The sequence below is a fragment of the Anoplophora glabripennis genome, unplaced genomic scaffold (genome assembly GCF_000390285.2).
Source record: "Anoplophora glabripennis isolate ALB-LARVAE unplaced genomic scaffold, Agla_2.0 scaffold440, whole genome shotgun sequence".
NCBI lineage: Eukaryota > Metazoa > Arthropoda > Insecta > Coleoptera > Cerambycidae > Anoplophora > Anoplophora glabripennis.
The window spans coordinates 106218-133795 of record NW_019416629.1 but is presented as its reverse complement, the minus strand read 5'-3'; the positions used below and the strand labels follow the sequence as shown (position 1 = coordinate 133795).

The 27578-nt window shown below is 35.5% G+C and overlaps 1 protein-coding gene across 1 annotated transcript in view; it reads left to right on the top strand.

The window, feature by feature from the left end:
- The window catches only part of LOC108909347 (mediator of RNA polymerase II transcription subunit 12), a 30422-nt gene extending 5156 nt beyond the window's left edge, over positions 1–25266 (top strand). Inside the window, exons 7-22 of the mRNA XM_018713662.1 lie at positions 7–288; positions 344–505; positions 2467–3235; positions 6403–6745; positions 7132–7336; positions 7869–7979; positions 8034–8386; positions 9796–9834; positions 15965–16226; positions 16276–16731; positions 18671–18937; positions 19012–19215; positions 19270–19503; positions 21876–22227; positions 23367–23581; positions 24455–25266. Of these exons, the coding sequence (XP_018569178.1) occupies positions 7–288; positions 344–505; positions 2467–3235; positions 6403–6745; positions 7132–7336; positions 7869–7979; positions 8034–8386; positions 9796–9834; positions 15965–16226; positions 16276–16731; positions 18671–18937; positions 19012–19215; positions 19270–19503; positions 21876–22227; positions 23367–23581; positions 24455–25000 (4800 nt within the window). The 3' untranslated portion in view covers positions 25001–25266. The remainder of the gene's footprint in view (positions 1–6; positions 289–343; positions 506–2466; positions 3236–6402; positions 6746–7131; positions 7337–7868; positions 7980–8033; positions 8387–9795; positions 9835–15964; positions 16227–16275; positions 16732–18670; positions 18938–19011; positions 19216–19269; positions 19504–21875; positions 22228–23366; positions 23582–24454) is intronic.
- The last annotated feature ends 2312 nt before the right edge of the window (positions 25267–27578 follow it).

Genomic DNA, 27578 nt, shown 5'->3' with positions numbered 1-27578 from the left:
TTTTAGGTGTTTAGTGGAAATCCAGATCAAGAAAACGCAGTGGTTAAACTCCTGTGCGAGTGGGCGGTGTCCCCGGAGAGAACCGGGGAGCATAGGGCGCTCGCAGTGGCTGCCCTGTTAGACAGAAGACAGTCGGACGGTAATAATTCGACCGATCAAGAAACCGCGCCAGGCGACGATAAAGACTCGAATAGTTCCGTACCTGGTGGGCCCCCGATGTTTCAGTCCCTGCTTATGAAGTTTTTAGATCACGACGCTCCCGTGCCCGCCCCAGACGATTGCATCATGGTAGTGGATTTATTAAATTTTACCTTGTCGGTTAATAGAACCTTTTTTTTTTTAGAAAAAGACGGCCTTCTCAAATTTAGTACATCTTTTTTCCGAGCTGATTCGACGAGACGTGTTTTCGCACGACGCTTATATGTGCACGTTGATCTCCAGGGGCGATCTTTTGGGCCCCGAAGAAACTACGGACAATATCTCCAATCACCACACCAAAATGGAGGTAAGATTGAATATCTTAGTTATGATATATTCCACGATGTTAAAATGAAAATAAGCAGGAAGTCTATTCAAGTTTAGTTGGTTTACAGTCGCAGTTGGAGATGCTTTTTTGAGACCAAGGTCAAAATTACATGAATTTTGAGCTATATCTATGATTTTAATACAGGTCAATATAGTATTTAGCATATTAGGTATGTTTCCTCAAGATCAGTCTATTGTGATTTTTTTTTAGTTCTTTGGAATTTCTGATTGATGAGCTGTAACTCACCAAAGTTGATCGAAGCACCTATTTCAGGTTTTCTCTTCCTCCCACATTCACAGTTTTAGAATTACTAAGTTCGCTTGTATTCAGTCAAATATGGTTCCCTTTCGGCTTTCTATTAGTACTTGATTTATTTCAATCGGTTCTTCCGTTCGAAAATTATGAACAGAAAGATTTTGGGAATGTGACATAATCCACAAAATATGCCATACCTAAATTGTCAAATTTACTTAATGCCTACTGGCATAAAGCTTTGCTTTGTACCTACTAGGTAGGTCGCTTTATACAATATAACCTACAAAGCATGTCTTATCTTAAATGTCAAATGTGTCATTATACCTACTGTGTTATAACCTATAAAGTATATGTCACTGCTACTGAATGCCTACTTATACATTACTTTGTACCTACTGGCAGAATGACTTACTAATCTGTAGGCACTATAAAAAAAATTAATGTTGCTTTATAGACTAGGCGGTATCTGTTTTGGTTTGGGTGAATCGTATATCCACGGAGATTTTTGGCTTTTTAGCTTTCAAATATCAGTAAAAATGAAAAATTTTCTATGCGTATAAAAAAAACGTGGGCTTAACTTTTGGCGGCACAATATGTTAAAAAAATTCGAAAAATGTCATATTTTTCTTCCTATTTAATTATGTATCTTTTCATGAGTTGATTTTAGGCGAAAATGGAAGAGGAAAAAAATGTTTATAATTAAATTTTACAAAATATGAACAGTTACAACTGTGGAATATGAACAGTGTGGACTTTTGCTTTCAATGTACACAATTTGGTGTTATACACAGTGTTTTTTAAAACCTACAAGTCCTACAATATTGATGTGGTGATAATATCCGTTCATAACTTTTTTCTCTTTTAAGCAATAATGACAACTATTTTTTATCTGAGAGGTGATACGATTTGGAAATCAGCTACCAAGTACCGGAGATTTTTCCCGGAGTTTTTGCCCAGAGTTTTTATCCAGGCTCTTTCTCCGGACTCTTTTCCCCGATTTTTCCCCAGACCTTTTCCCCGGAGTTTTGAGTTTTTTTCCAGGACTTTTTTTCCAGAGCTTTTTTATGACCCTTATACGTTCTCTTTTTTCAAAAATAGTGAGCAGTTTTCTAGATAACTCTAATTTTAGAAACTAATTGGAATAGCAATATTAATAATCAGTATATGGTCAAATGTAAAAAGTATTAATTCCACAAAATCTGTGCTGATGTGATAGACGATAATATTAGATCTTTTTCTCTGGGGTGGGCACCAGGCTTCCGGGGGTGGGCCGTGCACACCCCTGCTCCCCACACCCATGTAAATATTCAAGATTATTTGCTGGAATTTTGTCCACTGTCCCACTAACCATGCTTTCATAATACCTACACATTGGTAGGTCACTCTGCCTGTAGGTACAAAGCAACGGTTTGTGCCAGTAGGCATTAAAGATGTATTTGCTATGTAGGTTATATTTTACGTAGCCACCTACGCCTGTAGGTGCAAAGTAATGCTTTGTGCGAGTAGGCATTGCGTATCAATGACATTTAAGATATGACATTAACTTTGTAGGTTGTATCTCACCCACACTCAAAACATGTCGATAGATAGACATCCAATAGCCAACTTCCAGGATGAATATCTGTCTATACTAACGACTGTATATACGAAAACGTGCAATTGTAAGATTAGAATGTCTTTTATAGCCAATGGACTACGACGACGCCAACATAGACCACGACCTGGACAAAATCCTCCAGAATATAAAAGAGGACCAACAGAACTCCATGGACGTGCCCGACAGTCCCAAGGAGCACGACCACGGGCACCATTCACACGTCCCTTCCTCCATGGGTCACGTTCCCATGGAAACGGACCACAACGAGTACAAGGTGAAACCGTCAAGACACTTACTGTACACCACCCACTTTCCGTTATGCCAAGACGATCCGTTCGCGCAACACGACTGCAACCAGCGCCACGTTTTACTGTACGGAGTGGGTAAGATCAGGGACGAAGCCCGACACACCGTGAAGAAGATGTCGAAGGAGATCTGCAAGCTGTTCTCCAAGAAATTCAGCGTGGACGTCGCGGAAGGCGGGAAGGTGAAGAAACATTCCAGGAACGAGTTCAACTTCGAGGCGACCACGCAGAAGTGTCAGAGTTTGAGCTATTTCGACCAGCATGTGGTGACGTGGCAGTGCAGCGTTACGGTCATAGAGATGTTGAATTCCTTCGCCACCGGAAATTCAAATTACTTGCCCGTGCAGGAGCACGTCGCCTTTCTCTTTGATCTGATGGAGTTGGCTTTGAATATCTACGGGTTGATCGACGTCTGCATACAGATTTTGAAGGAGCTGCCGGAAGTCGAAACTCAGTTGTACAATAAGAACTCCGTTCTAAGCAGGAACTACACCACTTCTTTGAGCTTGTATGTGGTCGGCGTGCTGAGGAGATACCACTGCTGCCTCCTGTGTAAGTAATTTTTTTTTATTTTATAAAAAAGTCTTGAGAATAATTGTTATTTGAGTTAGAAATTTCGTTTCATGGAACAAAATGCCACATTATCTGTGTAGGTAATAAAATACGTAAAAGTTGTGCTACTACAGTGGAGAACTAATCACCCTATGCATGAACTTTAAGACTGTGATAGTTTTATCACAATCACAAAGAAAAGAAAAAAGTGTTTAATAACATTAATTTTCAGTATAACATATTTTTTTGATATCAGTTCGTTAATCATTAAAAAATACTTTTAATAGAATTTTTAAATCATTTTATTTTTTTTTTTCAAAACGGCAAAGTAAACCCAGTGTTTGGGACACCTTGTATGTTTATCGCAAAAGTATAGATTTGTCAGAAAAGGGTCATTTTCAAGGTCATTCGAAAGTCACCTTCCATTTTTTTTTAATAGCGACACCATTTTTGTGAAAACTGGGTTTTCTTGGACGGTTTGAAAAAAAAAATGATTGGTGACATCGCTATCCCTATTGCGTTTTTACTTCACTTACACATGTCTGAAATGCTAAAGAAAGATGTAAAAATGGCCAAAAACAGACAAACAAACCGTCTGCCGAAGTTTTTATGATCGGAACTTTAGGCCAAAAATAACTCGTATTCACAGCAATTCCCAATTTTGATCGAGACCACGTTTCAAAAGAATTAGTGCGTGGTCCTTTTATATTTCAAAGGTTTTACAATAAACTCATTTGTTGACGTTGTTCAAATATATTTTTGGTTCAAAACCGCTTACAGTTTTACTGTTTCAATTCGCGCTGTCGTGATTAATGTATGTGTCGCATAGTACAGACAAACAAATTTCCTGAAAAATTGTTTAAATGTTTATTACAAATGTATCCAAACGTTTTTGAAATAGATAGGTTGAAAAACGAACTTAATATTTTGTACAAAGACAGAAATTTCGTAATTTAGAAGTTCAAAAAGCGATAGAAATATTATATATTATGCAAGGAATTTGAAATGGTATTTTCGGAAACATACAACTTGTTTTACCCAGTTTTAACAATTCCTGCAACAAGTGTCTCAGTAGAAAGAAACTTTTTTTGTTTTAAGCCCATTAAGTCTTAGATACTATTTAAGAAATACGATGACACAAGAGCGCTTAAACAATTTATCAGTGATGGCGATAGAAACAGAACTGTTGCAAAGTCTTAGTGCCGATTCCCAATTTTATGAAGAGATTATATGTAAATTATCAAATTTAAAAGACGGACGAATAAACGTGTTTTATAAAAACATTCACTATGTTTTTAAAATATTTTGTTAAAAGTGGAGGCAAACGAAAAGCTCGTGGCGTTGTTTTATATGTAAATAGATAAGTTGGCTGGCTACCTTATGAAAATTTGTTTTTATATTTTTTCGTATTTTTTAATATTCATAAACAAGGTAGGAACAATTTTGTTAATTATTAGGTAAATACATCACTTTGTTTTGTTTTCTGTTACTTAATTTTATTGTAAATACAATTTTTAGAGTTCTGATATTATTAATAATATAATTTTTTAATTTACGGTTATAGTAGGGCTATTGGCGAAGACCTCCATAATAAAAAATGACATGGAAATCTATTCCTATTTATTATTTGAGAACGGATTAATAAAGTATCCAAATAGTTGTATATTATTTTTTATAAAATTTGAGTGAATATCCTGCTCGTGAACATCAGTTTTTCTATAATATTATAAATGCAACTAAACATTTCCAGATGCATTTAGTCGTTTGACGTTGAAAATTTAAAAATTTTTGCCTGCGACGCATTTTTTTTTTTCTTTCGTGCCCATCTAGTAAAAATGCCACGAGCCTCACCTATTCACAATGTCACGAGTCGCCACTGCCACTAATGTTACAATTTTACATACAATTCAATTCTAGACGAATAAAATTTAAAATATTTTAGAAAGATAAAAAACATGCATAATTTTAGCTGGGACAGTGACTGCAGTGTTACATAAAAGCAAAAATAAAAAGAGGAGCATTAGAAAATGAAACTGATGACTGTAGGATGTCAGTCAATCAATTTTGCGTGGCGACAAAAATTGTTTGTGTAACTTTGACACTAACGGCACAATAGTTGTATCAATTCAAATACAATTATTGAAGTAAAAATTGTAACATTAATGGCTCGTTCAAATAATAATAATAATAATAATAATATCTCTACTCCTCATTCTAATTACGAGAATTAGCCCAGAAGTCAGAGACTTGTGCGGGAGAGGAGGCGGCATATTATTATTACGCAGGCCGCATTTGCGCCCAGGAACGACTTATGTTGGTAGGCCCTAACCACCATTCAGTGCAGGAATGAGGAAAACCTGGAAAACCTCATTAATTAGGGGGGTGGTCAAATGCCAACTGGTGTCAATCTCTCACATTGACCCAAGCCAACATTCTTCCACCCTACCATACCTGCACAGAGGGCGCCAATCCTCCGTACAAGTATAGATAATCTACGGTCACCGGCCGCGGGATTCGAAACCCGGGCAGTCCGACACATCGATTTAAGTACTGACGCCTTAAACCGTGCGGCTATCGACCAAATCAATCTGAATATTCTAAATACGTCCACCGTAAAATCATCGTAGTGGGAAAGCGATAGTTTCCGCCTCCAACTGTAACACCCGTACACCCGACCCTACAACGATACTAAGGAGTATACAAAGAACGGACTCTTAAAAGTATTTTTTTGGAAACACAGAAGTTTGTGTTTCTTGGGGAAATACAGGGTATTTCAAATTAGAGTGTCGTAACTGATTACGATTTTTTTTTATCTCTTCAGGAAACATTAGATGTTTGAAGAGCTTCACATTCATAAACAAAACACTTCTGTTTATTTTTTTAATAATTATTAATTTTGTAATAATTCTAACAAATGGATTTATCCATTGAACTTATTTTTACTTTATTGCTGTTGGTTTTCCTGTGCCCAAGTTCTTGTTATAAATATTATAAATTCTTATAATTTTTGTCCCATGTTTTAAAATGATATATTCGAATAAAAATGTCTATATTTTCTATTCTTTGTAATATAAAAAATAGTCAACCTCAATATTTGAACTCTAGTTTTATATACTTTTTAAATAAAAAACATGTACTTACAATTAATCCGATATACTGAATTACAGTATCTCCCGAACAAACCTCTGCCGTTTTCGAGGGCCTCTGCAAAGTCGTGAAGCACGTCTCCAACCCCGGCGACTGCAGCTCGGCAGAGCGTTGCATCCTAGCCCACCTGTACGACCTGTATTCGTCGTGTAGCCTGTTGAAATCCAAGCCGCACACCGTCGAACCCTTCGGGAACGCTTATCCCAAAATAAAACAGGCCCTGTACACCGCCCTGCAACCCACGCCGAGCAACAGCTATTTGTATAACGCCCAGTACATGCAGGAGTTGTTTTTGAGTCCCAAGAGGGCGGGCAGGATCGATAGCGTGCTGGCCAAGCAGTTGAATGAGAACGGAAATAACAGGTGCTTTTTTATTCATTTATTACTTTTTTTATGCGCACGGTGTCCAAAATAAAGACATCTGGATATTTTATTCTATATTTTTGGAAATGTTTCTTTTTGGTTTACGTTCAGCTTTATTTTTTTTAATATGATTCTGTCTTTTGTCTTTAAAATGTGTATTTTTAACATCAACACCTTCGAATCCAATTTTCACGAACTCGCTTGAAAACGCCTCAAGAAAAGGAAATAGTGGTACACAAAAAACACTCCGCCACGGTCGAATCCAGATACCACGAATTGGTGGTTGCTGGACAGCTCGTGTTAATAAACTGCCGCGCCGTTGTTACATTGTACATGGTGCGTAGTTTATTTTTTGGTATAATGACAAAAGACGTTTCTTTTCGAAGGTATTCCTTTGTAAGCAATGCTGTGATACACGTCGGACGAGAGACGGACAATGAAAGACTGAACGATCTGGCGATTATGTGCGCCGAAATGACGGCGTGCTGCAATTCGTTGGCCTCCGAGTGGTTGGGGGTCCTCCTGGCTCTTTGCAGCCCTTTGTCGCACCCTGGTTATTATGCCGATGTCCTGAATCAACTTGACATACAGGTAGGGGGCCGTACGTACAGGGTGTTCAGAAATTAGGAGAAAAAAAATATTATTCTGCTCATAAAAATAACAGTACATGTTCTAAACACACTTTTTGATAATTAACGGTTATAAACTGGGAAATAATTTTTTTAATAGAAAATTTTTCACCATACCTTTTTTTATTAAAAACTTTTCCGCCATTTTTTTTCAGTTCATCAATTTTTTCTAAATTTGAAACACTGTAACTTTTTAGAGATTTAAAAATTTGGAAGAAAACTAAAATAACATGAAAAGCTTTTTTTTTAAAATAAAAATTGGAAAAATTTAAGAAACAAACAATTTGAACAATATTAACTTGAATTAATGTAAACTATTAATGCTCAAGCATAAATTAACAAACGGTAAATTGTAATAATTTATTGAACCCAGAAAAAATAAACAATATCTTAATTTTCTACTTTTTCCAAATTTTCTGGGAAAAACAGCCGTTTCTTTTTTTCGACATTTAATTTTTCAACCTCAGTTCGTAATATTCATGTTTTTTCTGTAGGACGTTAGTATTCATAATGCCTTAGCAGTATTCACCTGTATCCTCATAGCGAGGCACTGTTTCTCCCTGGAAGACTTCGTCGGCAGGGTCGCCTTGCCTAGCCTCCTCAAGGTAAGTCCTCCGAAATCTCCCGCCGCTTCCTTTCAAAACTACTTTTACATGCAGGTAAAGTCCCTGGATAACAGCGAAGGACGAGCGGAAGCGGGAATGAGACTGACCTGCCATCTACTGCTGCGTTTATTTCGAACGGCCGAAGGCCCCCAACCGGGACTTTATTCCGTAGGGTCGCCGCCACTAACGGCCCCCAGGCCCCCGTTAGGGGTACGATTGAGTTGTGATCGCCATCTCTTGGCCGCCGCGCATAGGAATATCCACGTAGGTCCCGTTCTAGCGGTATTGAAGGCCGTGTTGATCGTCGGAGATGCTACCGCGAAGGAAGGGACGGAATTGAGCTTGAGTAACATCCTGGGGACCAGCGACCTGCATAGCGGTGCGGATGGGCCTAGTTTGGATTTACCGTGAGTCGTTGAGTTTTGGTGGATTCATTTTTGTAGGTCGACTGAGCGTGCTTGGATTTTCATTCGAATTATGTAGAGTTGTATTGTTTTGCTTTTCTTGACATTTTGTACTTTGTTTCTTTTTTAAAATGAGAAAAAAAGTGGTCATACTTTTTTCCTTATGAACTAAAAAAAAATAGGTCAAACCATTAAACATCGTTTTGCCAGTAGGTACAATGTAATGCATTAGCATTGACATTTAACATATGACATACTTTATAGGTTATGTCTCACAAAACGACCTACTTCAGTAGTAACAAAGAAATGTTTTTAACCAGTAGGCATTTAATAGCATTGACATTTAATATGTGTCATGTACTTTATAGGTTATATTTCACAAAACGACCTACTTCAGTAGCTACAAAGTAATGTTTTCAACCAGTAGGCGTTGAATAGCAGTGACATTTGACGTATGACATGTACTTTATAGGTTATTTTTCACAAAACGACCTACCTCAGTAGGTACAAAGTAATGCTTTGAGCCAGTAGGCGTTGAATAGCAGTGACATTTAATATGTGACATGTACTTTATAGGTTATATTTCACAAAATGACCTACTTCAATAGTTACAAAGAAATGTTTTTAAGCAGTAGGCGTTGAATAGCAGTGACATTTGACGTATGACATGTACTTTATAGGTTATATTTCACAAAACGACCTACCTCAGTAGGTACAAAGTAATGCTTTGAGCCAGTAGGAGTTGAATAGCCGTGACATTTGACGTATGATATGTAATTTATAGGTTATATTTCACAAAACGACCTACTTCAGTGGTTACAAAGAAATGTTTTCAGACAGTAGGCGTTGAATAGCAGTGACATTTAACATATGACATGTACTTTATAGGTTATATTTCACAAAATGACCTACTTCAGTAGTTACAAAGAAATTTTTTAACCAGTAGGCGTTGAATAGCAGTGACATTTGACATATGACATGTACTTTATAGGTTATATTTCACAAAACAACCTACCTCAGTAGCTACAAAGTAATGTTTTCAACCAGTAGGCATTGAATAACAGTGACATTTGACGTATGACATGTACCTATAGGTTATTTTTCACAAAACGACCTACCTCAGTAGGTATGTATAAGGTAATGCTTTGATCCAGTAGGCATTGAATAGCAGTGACATTTGACGTATGACATGTACTTTATAGGTTATATTTCACAAAACGACCTACCTCAGTAGCTACAAAGTCGAATAGCTTTTGAGCACTACAGAATGAGAATCGAAGCTGCGTCAGTTCTCCTAGGTTTTCACTTAATCAGTTGGATTTTCTTTTGCATCATTTGTACTGAGAGTAGATAACGTTTGTTAACGAAGAAGATTTTAAGTTGAATTTGGTTATTTTTCTGTTCCGTCAGGGGATAAACGTGGATGTGTGCGGATCGAGGACAACGCATAGGTTTGTCGATATGATCATAATAATAATAATAATAATAATAATATATAATAATAATCATGAGCTTCGCTTTGATTGTGTCACCCCTATGCTTGCACATCTTATTGTTTGTCTCTATCCCGGTCGCTACTGCTTCACACATACACACACACACATGTACACACACGAACACACTTACTTAAAAGTTTAGGGGGTTCTCTAGTCCATCCACCCTTACTGTGTTACTAATTTTTGTAAAGAATTAAGTGTAAATAGTCCTAGATCGTTCCTTGAAAAATTCCAATAAGGTTTTAGAAGAATCATGTACAGGGCGTTTGAAATAACATCACAACTTATCCATGAACTTTCGTCGGCCACTAAAATTGTAAATTTTGCTTTTTTTATATATTTCGGGGCACTCCAAAGTTTATTCATGAACAGCCAACCTAATTTTGTTGAATTTTCTGTTTTGCTTAGACAAAAAAATTTTATATGAAAATTGAATTTCAGAGATTTACTTGGGGTGTAAGAGAGAACATTTTTATCCTCAAAATTTATAGCACTTTGTAGAGTGTGCCAGTTAGATTAACGAATGTCTACTTGAAATGTCTGTTATTAATTGAGATGCACAATTAAAATAAAGCAGTGATAAACAATAAAAAATTGTGCCTTTTGGGTAAACAAATGAGAAACTATCAACTCCTTAACATCGAAAACGTCAGAGAAATATGGAACGACATAATGTTGTTATTGATTGTTTTGCTTCTTTGTTTGTGTTATCGATTTTGTTATATTTTGTCATTGTTTTTTTTTGTATCTGACTTTATCAGGAATTTCATAGATCTGGGTATGTCAGAACTTCTATAATCATGACATTTTTGAAAATCTCAAATGTAACGAGTTTTCTTTATTACAATTCTATAAAAAAAAAAATTCAAGTAATCTTTTGTTCGTTGGAATACAAAATAAGTTTAGTTAAATATTCTGGTATTTTTTTAATTTTGGAGAAATTGGAGTAATTTTAATCACCAAAATTGAAATTAATTCGTAGATTTAAAAAAAAAACATGGGAATTATTGTTCAGTCAAATTTTAATAGAATCTGTTTATTTTGTAGAATTTAAACTTCCATCTCAAAATAAAGTAAATATTAAAAAAACGCAGACAATATCAGTTTTTAAATTGTGATGCATTTACTTTTAACTTGAAGTCCTTACATATTTTTTTTAGGGTAACTATTTATCAGTATTGCAGGTGGAGTTAATGTTTTTTACCTGCCAAAAATTCCACATACTTCGCATGAAAAGCACATTTTGGCAAATACCATCAGGCCCATAAAATATAAATTAGGTTCTAGTTATCAAAACTCAAATAATATGGTTTTAATTGGTCTAAAAATTACTTTTACAAGTACTTTTTGCAAAAAAAAATCATCTAATTGGTGACAGATCGCTTAATGCAGCAATTATGGTTTCCATCTTTTATAAAAGAGACCGTAGCGACCTCTAGCAGTTTGAGTTCATAGAATCCTATCTAAAAAAATTGCGATTTTCTTAATTTTTTTGTTTAGTCTTATCCATAAAATAAAACTTCAAATCAAAATAAGATTTAAATTAACTAATTCCTTCAGCAAAAATATTTAAAAAATTGCATATACAGGGTGTAAGAAGTTTGACTGCCATTACTTCAGCATGAGATAAATGAACAAAAAAGTTGTATATTACGGGGCGTAAGATTAACAGTTTTCAAAATACAGCGAGTATTAATATTGGGGAATTTCATCACAACATGACAACATCGCTTAACCTGCTGATGCACGTGTACACGCGGCAGACTTGTCCTACTGAAAAAATGTAAACAATTATTATTGTGAAACATTTAGTAAATATCAAGACAATTGTTTTCCAGTTTTTAAATGAATAAAATAAAATTGATCTATTTTGTAGTACGATGATAGTGTTGAGCTTAAATTTTATCTCGAATTTTAGTAATTATGAATCTCTTAAAACAGGAACTTAACTTTTAATCAAATTACATATTTAAAAAGTATGTAATTAAAGTACCCAAAGATTCATGTCGTCCAAATAATCATTTGTATTAAAAATAATTTAGTTGCTTACCAAAAAGCAAAATTCAGTAATTTTGAAACGCACCAGTACAAAACGATCTACAACATATGCTCAAAATCTCCAGGAGGAAAAGGAAATAGTGGTAGGTACGCAAAAAACACTCCGACACAGTCGAATCCAGATACCAACTGAATTGCCTATTGGTGGTTGCTGGACACCTTAGTACCTTGTGTTAATAAATCGCCGCGCTGTGGTTACATTGTTCGATATGAATTTTATCAAATTTTAAATTTATTACAACGCTAATTATTTTTTATAATTAAGCGTAAAGAAGTTAAAAAAAGTGATAAACTTTTGTACATCAAGTTGGAGATTTTGATAATTTTTTCTCAGAAATAAGGTTTTTTTTGTTTATTTTAATGTATTCTATCGTCTGTTAAAATTAAGACAGTCAAACTTCTAACCCTGTACTTTCCTGAAACGAACATTACATTTACTTTGTGGTTGAAGGAGAAACTTGTCCTCTCTTGCATCTTTTTTGTGCTAAACACTGAAAATTTTCAATCCAGTTACTGAAGAATTTCACAATTCAAAAAAAAAGTTTGTCATTAATTTTGTTGAGTTTATTGAAAAATGTTTTTTTTATTTCTTCCAAATTTAATAAAGACCCTGTTTTTTTAAAAAACTGTCACTTATCTACAATTATTACTATCGTGAAACGTCTTTTTCCTGTACAAAATTTTGATTCACGTGATTCTCTAATTCCCCTAAATTTAATTATGTTCACAAGGGTGCAGAATTCATCAAATTGATCCTTACGTGTTAATACATTTACTAATAATTAAATGTTGTGTTACGTCAAGAAAATTTTTGATTTTAACAATTGTCTTCGAAAACAAATTGTTTTCCCCTCAATGTATTCATATATTTTTTTAAGCTGTTGAGATATTGTGTACAAATGTTATTCGATGTTTAGTGGAGGGAGAGGTTTTTCTGTGTGTTTTTTTTTAATATTCCATGTACTTTCCGATACAAGCATAACGTGCTGAAACAGAGTTATTGTAATCCAAACCACTGCCAAGATGATAATGTTAAAATATTTGTTCCACTGCACGTTAATTAAGAAAGTTGGTTATATTTGGAAATGGTCATTCTTGTGGGACTCTGTCAGTACGATTTGCTTGTATTCGTCACGGTTCATATTAGCGACAAAAAGATTATTTTTATGAAAAAATGCAATACAATATCATCTAACTTAAATGTGTTAACAACAGAAACATTTCTGCACTACCTTTTAAATTATTCTGACCTCTGGTTAAAAAGTTTTTAACTATTAATTTTTTATAACGTTTAATTGAGATGATAGTGTATAAGAAGGTTCAATTTTCATTTCCAATTTGGTTTTATGTAAGTAAAATCTTTGTAACATGTTGCGATTAAGAGGATATGGTGATTTTTGCACTTTTTACATTTATACAGGGTGTTAATTAAGTATGTCGACAAACATTATTCTTCGAGTCATTTTTAGCCAAAAAAAAGATTGTTGACTTTTTCTTAAATATTTAATCAGTTACCTAATTAAATATAAAAATTCACTGAATTTGGATATAAATACTGTTTCAGTGACAGAAATACTTGGAGTTGCTCTCACTGAATGAATCTCCCAGAAATTCTTGTGGTGTTTCCAACAAAAAATCATTCATTTTATTCACCAGCCATTTTCGATTTATTAAATACAAACTAATCATAAAAAATCGACACAAAATCAATATTTTTGCATTTTTATGCCTATCAATTTTTCCAACTTTTCTTATCATTAAATGTTAAAGTGAAACGAAGTTGGTGAACAGCTGTAATGTGTTAGACTACGCCTTATTTGTGCCATCTGTTAATAGGAAGCTTAACTAAAATCTCATACTACTGCTATTTTATTATTGGCTATTGATTATAGGATTTTAAAACAAACTATGACGTTTAAGATATTTTATTACATGAATCGTTCAAATGGCCATTATAGATGAAAAAACCGCGGAGTGCTATTAAATTGGAGGGTGGAAATTTGAGATAAGGGTGAAATTGCACCTTTCAGTTTTTTAATTGTAGCTCGAAAACGAAGCAAAAATTCGGTATAGTTCATAAGAAAAATTATTTAAAGAAATTAATTTCCCATCAAAATGGCTTATTTAAGAAATTAAAAAGGAAAAATTTATGCAAAAAATCGTTAATAAACAATAAGGAAAAACGCAAAAAATTCGATATTTTTTTTTTTTACTTTTATAGGCATTGCTTTATAAAAAAAGAGTAGATAAAATTCAAAACAAGAGGTTGTAAAATATTTTTGGATGAAAATTGACTGATATATATTTTTTAAATTCAGCACGAAAACGAAACAAATTTTGGTATAGTTCAAAGGAAAAATTTTGTAGAGAAATGAATTTCCCATAGAAATGACTTATTTAAAAAATTTAAAAGAAATATTTTATGCAAAAAATCGTTGCTTTTTTTAAAATTGTTTATTAACGACTTTTTGCATAAAATTGTTCTTTTAAATTTTTTAAATAAGCCATTTCGATGGGAAAATCAATTCTCTACAAAATTTTTCCTATGAACTATACAGAAATTTTGCTTTGTTTTCGTGCTATATTTAAAAAACTGCAAAAGTGCATTTTCACCCCTATCTTCAATTTCAACCCTCTAATTTAATAGCATCACGCAGTTTTTCATTTTTAATGACCCTTCGAAGAAGTCATGTGCTGAAAATTCTTGATTGTCTTATTTCCTTCCTTTTTTGCAAAAAATGAGAATTAAAACTTATAGGTAAGGGTAAACGCGACGAAAATTTGCAAAGTTTGAACGGCAGTCAATTTTCATCCAAAAATACTTTACTACCTCTTGTTTTGAAGGAAATTATATCTACTTTTTTTTTATGAAGCAATGCCTATACCTGTCTTTACCCAAAAAAAAAATAGAGGCAAAAAAGTAAAAAAAAATAAATCGAATTTTTGCTTTTTTTCCAAATTAACGATTTTTTGCATAAAATTTTCCTTTTAAATTTCTTAAATAAGCCATTTCAATGGAAAATTCAATTCTCTAAATAATTTTTCCTATGAACTATACAGAAATTTTGCTTCGTTTTCGAGTTACAATTAAAAAACTGAAAGAGGTGCATTTTCACCCTTATCTTCAATGTCCACCCTCTAATTTAATAGCACTCCGCATTTTTTTCATCTAAAATGACCCTTTGAACGATTGATGCAATAAAATTGCTTGAACGTCCTTTTAACCCTGTTTTTTTTTGGAAATAATAGCCTATTAAGAACAGAGAGACTGAGAGGAGTTACACAAACACAAATTTGTGTAAGGTCTTGTTAGCGAAATTGCTTGTACAATTTAAATTAATTTTCAGTGTAGAATAGTATTCAATGACAAAACACTACAGATTTTTTTGATGCAAACACTCCATTGAGAACGGTTCGTTTTATCGGAAATGCCGTAAGAGTTAGAAGTAGTGACGAAATTTTCAAATTATTCAGTGGCAATTTCTGGGGTTTTTAGTGAAAGTAACTTCTGGTATTTCTACCACAAGTACACATAAATATACTTAAATTGAATAGGTTTTTAACTTTAACTCGGCAAGTCACTTAAAATATTTTGGAAAAGTGTTCTTTTTTTATTTCAGCATCCTGTCTCGAAAACTATCGATTTGCAGATCCATATTTATCTTAGTAGCTCAAAGAATAACTACTAAGTTTGTCGACATACTTAATTAACACCCTGTGTATCACATCCTTGTACGTCTAAAAAGTAGTTAAGTAGCACAAATATAAGTATTTTGGTATGACGTCAAGTAAAATTTTGTAGAAGTGAAAATTGGGTTGTTCTAAAGTGTGTAGACTGTATATAAAGAGGAATAACACAGCATGTCTCAAAAGTAACGCCCATGATTTTGAAATGAAAAAAAAAAGGAAAAAATGTGTTTAAACGAACTACAGGCGTAACTTTTGATACGTTAAATACTGGAGATATATAAAAAACTTATTTTTCTAAGTAAAGAGTTATGATTAGTTCATTTTGACTTAATTCTAGGCAATCTAGCACCGGCAATGCCGAAAGTACTGCGTCTCTATCTGCCTTCGCGTGCCACGTCTTGAGAGAAATTTGTTCCCAGCAATGGGTCCTCGAGAGGTGTCTCTGCCATCCCGAGGAACTCTGCGACATGGACAACCTCTTAGACCCGTTACTGTCGCATTCACAGGCACAAAGACTGCTGCACATGATCTGCTACCCCGATGCTGGCTCCAGCATCGACGATCTAGATCAGAAATCGATGATCAGTCGAATCTTAGAGGTTAGAACGAGAATTTCCGCCTTAATATTATTCTAATACCCCTTTCTAGAACCTAGAACAGTGGACGCTTAGAATGTCGTGGCTAGACCTCCAGCTGATGTTCAAACAGTTCAGTCCGGGCTCTCCCGAGCTCTCGCAGTGGTTGGATACCGTGGCCAAGGCGGCCATCGACGTGTTTCAGCTGAACGCCCCGTACGGCAGCCCGCCCAGGTCGGACGAGAAGAAAACCGACAGCAAAAAACAGCAGAACTCGATTTGGTTGGTGGCGCCGCTGGTGTCTAAGTTACCGAGCGCGGTGCAGGGGAGAATCCTGAAGGTGGCGGGACAGGTTCTGGAGAGCGGCGGGTGGTGTAAGGAGCAGAAGAGCAAGGGGAGGTGCAGTTCGGAGAACAACAGTTTGCTGACGCATCAGCCTTTCCTGACGCTGGTGCTGACTTGCCTCAAGGGGCAGGAGGAGGGGCAGAGGGAGGGGCTGTTGTCCTCGTTACACCAGCAGTTGTCGCAGGTGAGTTGCGATTTTTTTGTTACGATAATTTTCTTACTGTTATCCCGTGCGTTTACTAAATTTAGACACATTTTAAAAAAAATTATCGTTTACTTGTGAAAGTACAAAAACGCGTTAATTTGGATGCTTGACAGCGAAAAAGTCTTATTTTTTTATTTATTCTATTTAAACCGTGCATTTTAAAAAGTCTTAAAAATGTTTATAATACGAGTGGGTACATCTAGTGTTAAATATTACAAGAATTTCTCATGGTTTTCATTTAAGGCGAGGAATGACACTGCCAATATCTAAAACTCGCTAGGAGATCTAATCAAATGATTGAACATATGATAAATTGATATATGGGCACTAGCTATTATAAACGCTTATGCTTTTCATAAATTAATATGTCTTGATATTCAAATACAGGGTGTTCCAAAAAGATCCACACCCCTGATAGCTTTTCAGAATTGAGTCTTATCAAAAGAAATACAAAATATTAGCTCCAGAATAGAGTTTTCAATGAATCACATTTTTTGGTTTGGAAAATATCCTTTGTTTGACTTTCTAGCTGAGATTTCTTGGATTTGAGGTTAGGTATTTAAGAATAGAGGTTAGGGGCTTCAAAAATAAAAAATGTGTGTTCCCGAAAACAGTTTTCAAGGACTTGTATTCTTTGGGGTGGAACATATACAGTGTGTCCCGTTTTTCAGGTTAACACCTCTGGAAATGTGAGAAGGCTGTGGACTTTCCGCAAGCCAATTCTTTTTTTAATTTAGATTAACGTTTTATAATTTTTTGTTTAACAACTTACTATTTACAATTCATTATATTTTTTGTAAGTTATTATTTTTATAATTAATTAAGAATTAATTAATATAATTAAAAATTTTAAATTTATAGTGCCTGTATTATTTCTTTGTCCGATTGTTATTTGTTTTCACTTTCATGGCAATCTTTGAGCTGGTTATTATAATTTTTAGTTGTCTGATTTTTCGAAGTTTGGCACCACATAAAAAAACACTCAATAGACATTTGTCATTCAAATTTGGTATTTGGGAATTTTGATGGGTGTTGAATAGCCTGATGATATAATATTTTTGATAAAAAAATGCTTAATACTACTTTCTGGAAAAACGATCATTTAAAAAAATCGTAGTAGGCCAGGATTTTGTCACATCAATAAAATGATTAGTAGAATATAACCTCCCTTCGGGGTACTATTTGTAAAAGAATTGGGTTGCGGAAAGTCCACAGTCTTCTCACATTTCCAGAGGTGTTAACCTGAAAAACGGGACTTACTGTATATTATATGAATTTCTAGCTCAAGTTTTTAGAATTTGAAGTTGAGTTTTGAGGGTTTGGGTTAAGTTTTGAAGGGTTTGAGATTAGGTTTTTATGGATGTAGGTTTATGGCTTTAGAATTAGGAAATATAAGTTCAAAAATATAGTTTTCACGTAATTATACCCATAGTTTTAGAAAAGTCAGTGTATAACTTTGAGGTTAGGTTCGATGAATTTGAGGTTATGTTTTTTTGGGTTCAGGTTGAAGGTTGAAACGTATTGTGAAGCTGCATCAGTGGCGGCTCGCCAGGTGACGCAAGCGGCGCACCGCTTCACCTAAAATTTCCATTTGGTTGTGCAATTTAAAATCATTTTTAATTTCCTGTGTATGATCCAGTATGTATTTTATTGGAAACGCCATTTTCCAGAAGGAAAATTGAAGACAAAAAGGATTTTTTAAATCGCGAGAGACCTGTACCTTCTCTTGATGTTGAAAAAAGGGGGAAGTGAAAAGACAAAATATACGTTCGGAAATTTCGGAATGAATGGTATTCGAAGTATAAGTGGTTGTTTATTTAAAAAAAAATTCTGTATGCTATGTTTAATTGTGTTTCTATTTTTATAAAAACTAAACGAACATCAGTTTTTCCATATCTATTAATATTTAATTTTGTAGCTGGTACAACAGGCCAAAGAGGGCAACCTGCAGGACATTTGCAGCAACGAGAGAACTCTCGACGGCTTGCAGTTACGATTTGCCTTGGTCGGGGGAGTTTTTGACGCGTTCCAGAGGAACCCGTCCGCCACGACCGACTGGGCCCTACTTTTAGTACAGCTCGTCACGAACGGTCTTATAGATCTGCACACCCACAGCGATTTATTTACGGTCGTCATCGATATGTTAGCGACTCTAGTGCACTCCGCGAAAGCCACAGATACGCAGGTAGAAAAGATATTTATTCTACTAGTAAATTAATAAATAATTATTAATATTAATTATTTGATATCAATTATTAGGATGATAGCAGAAAAATGTACCCGAATCTCTTGAAAAAGCTGAAAAAAGAAGTTGGCGAACGTCAGAACGCATCATTACAGCACATCCGCCAGCTTTTGCCTTTGCCGAGGATTACCACCGAGATAATCGCCGTCGAGCCTGCCGGTTCGAGGAAAGGCAACAAGAACAACTTCGACAGCGTCGACAAAAAACACGATCTCCAGGTAACGGATTGAGGAAATCGTTCGAATTCGTTGACGCGCATTCTTTCAATGTAGGTCACCGACAAGCAGCGTGTCAGCAACTGGGACATCTTGGAAGGCATGAAGAACCCAGCACCGCTGTCTTGGGCCTGGTTCGGGGCAGTGAGGTTGGAAAGGAAGCCTCTGGCTTGTGAAGACACGCATCGTCTTTTAAAATACCACACACATAATCTTCAGAGGCCCATTTCGCATTATTTGGACCCGCCGCCTTTGCCTCCCGAGGACTTGGAACCCATTCCGGACAAGCCCGTAAGTAAAAATATTTTTTTGCTCTGCTCTCGTTCAGCCATTGCTAAAACCTCGAGTATACGAGGTCTCTCCCAAAAGTATCCGACCTTTCTTCATATTGTACGCGGGAGCACAAATGGCAAAATCGTGCTGACTCCCAACTGTGCCATCAAATGGCTACAGTAGGAAGCGACCTGCTATATTGCAGGTACTTGTTGCACGACTGCCACCCACAGAGGGCGAAGACAATGTTTTAATTGTCAGTGTTGCGAGAAACAACTACTCCGAGGGTTATATGCCCCTACCGACATTGAATTATACTCGCAACAGCTAGGATCGTTCGTCAGCGAAACAGCTGGAATCGTTCGTCGGTTGTCTTACCTATGACACACTAATGAGGACTAATAAGTCTGAAACCGGTCTGTGTCTGGTGGGTTAAACTGATGAACGATCCTAGCTGTTGCACGAGGTGTTGCGAGTATAATTCAGTGCCGGTAGGGGCATATAGCCCTCGGAGTAGTTGCTTCTCGCAACACTGACAATTATAACTTCCTTCATATTTCACCGTTGGTGTTATTCTGCCTCATCAGGCTGGTAGTATCCTTCGAAGTAGTCCTCATTTGATTGAAGAATACGTTCCCAATGGCCTTTCCACTTTTGGAAGCAGTCCTGGAACTCGTTTTTTTGGTATCGCCTTTAGAGTGTTTGTCGTATTACTTCCGACAGTTTCTTTGTCGTCAAATCGGTATCCTTTGAGCGACATTTTCAATCTTGGGAACAGCCAAAAGTCGCAGGGAACTACGTCAGGAATGTACGGAGGCTGACGAAGCTATACGGTTTTGTGCTTTGTCAAATATTGCTGCACGTGGTTCGATGCATGCGCTGACGCGTTATCGTGATGAAGAAGCCAGCCACCGCTTGACCAAAGTTGATGCCGTTTTCTTCTAATTGCATCACGCAATCTTTTCATAACTTCGAGATAATATTCTTTGTTGATTGTCTGATGTTTAGGAGCATATTCGTGGTGCACAACACCCTCATAATAAAAAAAAAACAATTAGCGACGACTTGATATTGCTCTGATTTTAGCACGTTTTTTTCGGTCGTGGCAGCGAAGACTATGGTTTTGTTTCGGGATCATAACCATAAACCCACGATTCATCACCAGTTATAATCTTTTTAAGCAGATGTTTGCAAAATTTCAGTTAAAATCTTCCAAACACTAGTTTTCGGTATCCCAGGGTCACATTTCACTTCTCGCACAGTCAATCGACGATTTCCATTGATCGCAAGTCACATACGTTCGATATTATCCAGTGTTTTTGTAGTCGTAAGCCGCCTAGAGTGTGGGTTACTATCGACAGATGTGCAGCCATCTTTAAACTGCTTATATCACTCTTTTATTTATGTATTGCTCATACACTCGTCCCCAAATACCGTCTTCATCATTTCGATGGTCTCCACACAACTCTTTTCGAGTTTAAAGCAAAATTTAACTCAAATTCGTTGCTCTGATCTTTCCGTCATTTGTTACAGTAGCAAAATGCGACGAATGTAAAAAACTCTGTAAACAAACGCACGCTGCACCTGAACTAAGGCGTCCCGATGAAAACTGCGCCATCTAGGAAGTCCGTGAAGCTTTACAGTTGACACTCGTACCCGGCAGAGGGCACTAAAATTCTCAGGCACAAATATTTTTTTGGGGGCAGTTCTCGTAGGTGTCTTGAAAAATTATTATTTTTTAATTTTTCAAAAATGTACTTTTTTGGCTTTCCACGGGCCATGCTTACAGTAAATAATATGGAAACGTAAACATAAATCAGTCGATAGATCTTTTTAAAACCCACAATTTTCTCATTTAAAATTTTTCAATGAGAGCTGTAACGTTTCAGTTATTTAAGAAAAAAAATTTTTTGCAACTTTGCGAAAACTTGAAGAAAGGTCGGATACTTTTGGGATAGACCTCGTATTCAGTGTTTAAATGTATTTTGATATGACTAATGTCAATTTCACGAGCTTCAAGGAATTAAAAGTATTAAAATTTTTTGCCGAATATTTTAAGTATTAAATTTAGTTTTCTCGTAAATGTCAGTTTGCAACTTCCAGTATATATTTATTCATTTTTATTTAGTATTTATAGAATATTGTTGTTAAACGTTCAATAAATAAATAAATTCTTTTTTTTTTGCTGTTTAAAATTATAATTTCTGCACAATTGCTCAAAACCAAGTTTTTCGAAGCTCCGCTTTGGCTACCGCTGTCCCCATTTTCATATATTCCACGACACGCTGCACTTACGCCTCTTCAAGCAAAGCTTGACCCCTCTCACTGTCCCCGAACTCCCCGAACCGTCCCCAGTCGTTGTTAGCTTTGTGTACACCGTAAACCTGCAGCTAAAGGACATTGACCTGAAGGCTGACACCCCGTCGTCGGTGGACCAAAGCCCTGCCGGTACGATCGGTAAGGGTCGCGGCAAAGGGAGAAAACCACGTAAGCCGAAGGCGGGCCCCGGTCAGATGCACGTCAACCCGATGGCAATGGGACAGTCGCCGTTGGGACAGGGTAATCCCGGCATGGCCATGCCCGTGCAGGGCAACAATCCCCAGATGGGTCACAATATGGGCGGGTACGGGCAGCCGCCGGGTATGCAGCAGCAGGGGCAGCAGTACGCGGGGAACGCCGGCCAGCAGCAGTGGTACAATCAGAACCAGAACCCGCAGCAGGGGTATTACCCTCCTATGCCTGGTAAGTCGATAGATATATTGTATTCTCTCGAAAATATTACGAAAATTTGTATTTAAAGACTTATCTTTGATATCGAACTAAAAATATTATTTTTATACTGGGCGTAAGTTTAAGTGGTGGTCAGTTTTTTACAAATCTGAAATTCTTTTTTTTATCAAATAAGCAGTAGAGTTATAATTAGTTTTTTAAAATACCCTTTAATTCTAGTGTACGTCGCCACTGTAATATTCATGTATTAAAAATACATGAATTGTAGGCAATCTACAGTGCATGTGAAGGGAGATAGTGCGACCATACAAAAGACGTCAGTTGTTCCGCATTTGTAGACAGTACATTTAACAGTGAATTTGAACGATTTTCTTCAACAGACTATTTATTTTTGTGTATTTCATTATTGATTACTGCTTCAGTTTAGCTCAAATTTTAGTAATTATGAATCTCTTAAAACAGGAACTTGACTTTTAATCAAATTACGTATTTGAAAAGTATGTAATTAAAATACCCAAAGATTCACGTCGTCCAAATAATCATCCGTATTAAAAATAGGGACTTACCAAAATGCAAAATTCAGTAATTTTTAAACACACAAGTACAAAACAAACTACAACATATGCTCAAAATGTCCGCCACCATTTTCGAATCCAATTTTCGCGCACTTGCTGGAAATCAAGTAAAAGAAATAGTGGTATGCAAAAAACACTCAGACACGGTCCAGTTCCAGATACCAACTGAATTGCGTATTGCCTGACAGGTTAGTACCTCGTGTTGACCGCCGTGCGGTTGTAACATTGCTCGATATGAACTTTATCGAATAAATTTATTGCAACGCTAATTATATTTTAGAATTAAGCATAAAGAAGTTCAAAACAGTGATAAACATTGTATTTTCTGGTATTCTATGCACGCAGTTGGAGATTCTGATAATTTTTTTTTCGGAAATGGTTGAGTTTAGGACCCATGTCATATAAGGTTTTGATTATTTTAACGTATTCTATCGTTGTGATAATTAAGGCAGTCAATCTTCTAACACCCTGTATATAGGAAGTTCTAGCTGATTTCGACTTTCTCTATAAACTCTTGAGCAATTAACAGAAATTTTTCGGAGACCTCGAGTAAATGATTTACTTTGACTTTTTTAGTGAATCGTTTCGAGAGGCCGCCCCAGCAGATCAACCAATCGAAACAGGCCCTCTCGAATATGCTTCGACAGAGACACCCGCTTAATACTTTCATCCCGGGAATGCAGAACAATCCGAATTCTGCGCCTCAGAATACCAATTATGGACAGATGCAGAGGAGCTTCCCCAGACAGTCTATCAGGCAACCGCATCCTGGATCGATTCAACCGAATCAGGTAAATTAACTAAAAAAATTTTTTGAAACTTTGAACTGCTTTATTTATTTACTGAGTAAATCATATTGATATTTTGTCCGTTTTGAAATTAAAGTGTGTGGCAAATAGATAGGTAAGTCGTCTTAAAAAAAAATCGCTGAAAATGAAGAATTATTTACAAATTGGCAACACTGTGTTGTTGTGCTCAGGCATATGTGTGTAGTTGCAATAGATTTCTGAATTTGTGTGTATTCCGTGATGATTTCAGTCAGCGATGTCATTGAAATCCCATTTGTAATACTTCTATTCTGAAAATTACCCAATTATTAACTGACACGTTTGAAAAAATATAAAATTTTCAGAAACGTAAACATTTAACAACTAAGTGAAAATATCTGTTATTAACGATTTTTTTGTTAAAATCATCATAAATCATAACTTGCTCCAAAAGTTAGTACGGGAACGGGATTTGACAACCTCATTTGTTAAACCACCGTTTTGAGGCAAAATGAAACCAATTGGTTGAGGTGTTTGGTCAATCTAGGGACTTTAGAATGTACCAAATTGCCATTTTGATGCAAAATCCCTGTTACCACTCTTCACAATCAACAAAAAAATATAAATTTAAAAATTGTTGTCGGCAACCATCGTTCTAAGACTACACCGATTCATATTATACTGCGACTTCAAGTAAAGGTTATAGAGCGCCATCTATCCATACACATTTGATCTAAAAATTGGCATATGGTGTTCTTGCAAAGAACGCCTCAATTAATAAAGGTGTCTATGAGAAAAAATAATAAAAATGGTTATTTGATTAAGCTACAATGCCCATTTTTTTAAATTTTTTTAATTTGACCGACATTTTAATTATTTATACACTATTTCTTAAAGGGAATGTTCCCTCAGCAGTACAGCAACATGCAGAGCGGCATGAGCCAGCAGTACAGCAACTACGCCGCCAACCCTCAGACCATGATGCAGGGCAACATGCAGGGCAACCAGCAGATGATGCAGGGGGCCCAGGGCAACATGTTCGCCGGGCAACAGCAGGGATTCGGCCAGGCCAGGCCAGCGCAGCCGGATTACCGGCAGATGGGACAAAATCCGAGAGCCCCTTACATGCAGCAAGCCCCCAACGTCACGATGAACACGAACATGAACACCATGGGAGCCATGGGTGGCCAAGGGGGTCCCGCTCCGCCGTATTCCCGTACCGCAGCTCAGACTATGCAGCCGAACGTGCAGAATCAGAATCAGTTCCAGCAACAGCAGAGGATGAGGCAGCAGATGTTGGCCATGCAGCAGCAGCAGCAGCAGCAGCAGCAGCAGGGGGGGCCGCAGGGCAACCAGCCCAGTCCGGCCCTCGTGGCGCACCTGCAGAGGCAGCAGATGAATCCCAATCCTTATCACCAGCCACCGCCGTACAATATGCAGTAGTTTTATTTACGTACGCGATTTATTTTAATTATTGTACGCTTCTGCACGAGTGAACGTTATTGTGTATATTTTTATTTATATAAAAGGATTAGTTTTTCTTTTGACAAAAATTTTTGCTATTTTAATATTTAAAGTAGTTTTTCTTGAGGGGACGGACCAAAAGTAGTTCAAATGTCTCATGCAGTAATTTAATTATTGTACTCAAATGGATGTCATTATGTATATTTGATAAACGAGTTGAGTTCTATTATACTTTTTCCAAAGTTTCCCTTTGTTTTAATTTTAAACATGTATATATTTTTTATATTGAAAGATAAACGTACAGGGTAAGTTAATTTCTAAACTTTTGGGGGTTTCTGGTATTCATCGACAAAGAGTAGTTCAAACGTCCCGGACGATATGCAGTAACTTTAATTACACTACATTCAGATATATGTTTATATAAAAGAATTAGATGCTAATTTTTTTTAATTTTCCTCAGGTTTAATATTTAAAAATTCATATTAGGAGGGTTTTTTGCTTTTCTCAGGTAGATGGTTAATAAGTAGTTCAAATGTCTCGAGCAATACACAGTAATTTCCAAATGTGATGTGTTTTAATTACAGTACATTACTTCGTGTTTGTATAAATTTATATGAAAGGATTAAGTTCTATTATTTTTTTTACCAACGGTATTTCTTTAAATATTTAACACCCATTGCTTTATTTTAAAAGAAAATATTAATTTCTATACTTTTGGAGGGTTTCTTTTATTTAATTAAGAGATAGACCAAAGGTAGTTCAAATGTCTTGAGTAATATACAGTAATTTAACTTTATATAAATACTGTACTCCAGCGAATGTTACTATGTATGTCTGATAAAAACGAGGATAAACGGATTGAGCTCTATTAGATTTTTTTAGGTTTCCTCGGTTTAATTTTAAACATCCACATTTTGTATTTTTGCTATCAAAAGTACGATGTGTAATAAGACAATATCTAGAATTGTGAAGTTTCTCATGTTTCCTACAGACACAAACAAAAAGTAGTTCAAATGTCTCGGGCAGTTCGGAAGGTACAGTATTTAAGTTGCTGTGCATTAATTTTTTTTATAAATATATTTAGTTCTACTAGATTTTTCTAAACAAAGATTATTCCCGAGTTGGAATATTTAAACATTTGCATTTCTCATTGATTCTACCAAAAGGAATTATACAAGAAAAGCTAAATTCAACAATTTTAGGAGTATTTCTTAAGACATTCAAAAAGTAGTTCACATGTCTCAGGCAATACGCAGTAATTTAATATCCAAATGCGATGTATTTTAATTACTGTACGTTACTACGTGTATGTATGAAAGGGTTAAGTTCTATATTTTTTTTTACCAAAAGTATTTCTTTAAATATTTAACACCCGCCATTGCTTTATTCCAGAAGGAAATGTCAATTTCTATACTTTTAGAAGGTTTCTATTTTTTCGTGAAGAGCGAGTATAAAAAGATTGAGCTCTATTACATTTTTTTTAGTTTTCCTCGGTTTAATTTTAAACATCCATAATTTGTATTTTTTATCAAAAAGACAATGTGTAATAAAACGATATCTAGAATTGTGAAGTTTCTCATGTTCCCTACAGAGATAAACCAAAAGTAGTTCAAATATCTCGAGCAAGATGCAGTAATTTCATTTCGGAAGGTACAGCAGTTGCTGTATTTAATATATTTTATAGTTCTACTCGATTTTTTCTAAACAAAGATTTTTCCTCTCTTGGAATATTTAAACATTTGCATCTCTTTATTCTATCAAAAGGAAAATAATATACAAGATAAGCTAAAATCAACAATTTTAGGAGTATTTCTTAAGACATTCAAAAAGTAGTTCAAATGTCTCAGGCGATATGCAGTAATTTCATTTCCAAATGTGATGTATTTTAATTACTGTACGTTACTACGTGTAGGTATGTATGTGAAAGGGTCAAGTTGTATTATTTTTTTTTACCAAAAGTATTTCTTTAAACATTTAACACCCATTGCTTTATTTCAGAAGGAAATGTCAATTTTCATACTTTTAGACGGTTTCTATTTTTTTTGTGAAGAGCGAGGATGAAAAGATTGAGCTGTAATACATTTTTTTTAGTTTTCCTCGGTTTAATTTGTATTTTCTATCAAAAGGTCAATGTGTAATAAGATGATATCTAGGATTATGAAGTTTCTCATGTTTTCTACAGACAAATAAAAAGTAGTTCAAATGTCTCGAGCAATATGTAGTAATTTCATTTCGGAAGGTACAGTATTTAAGTTGCTGTACATTAATTTTTTTATAAATATGTTTAGTTCTACTCGATTTTTTATAAACAAAGATTTTTCCTGTGTTGAAGTATTTAAACATTAACATTTCTCTTTATTCTGTCAAAAGGAGAATAATATACAAGAAATGCTAAATTCAACAATTTTAGGAGTATTTCTCAACATTCAAAAAGTAGTTCAAATGTCTCGGGCAGTACGCAGTAATTTCATTTCCAAATGCGATGTATTTTAATTACTGTACGTTACTACGTGTGTATACTATACTACATACTACGTTTATATGAAAGGATTAAGTT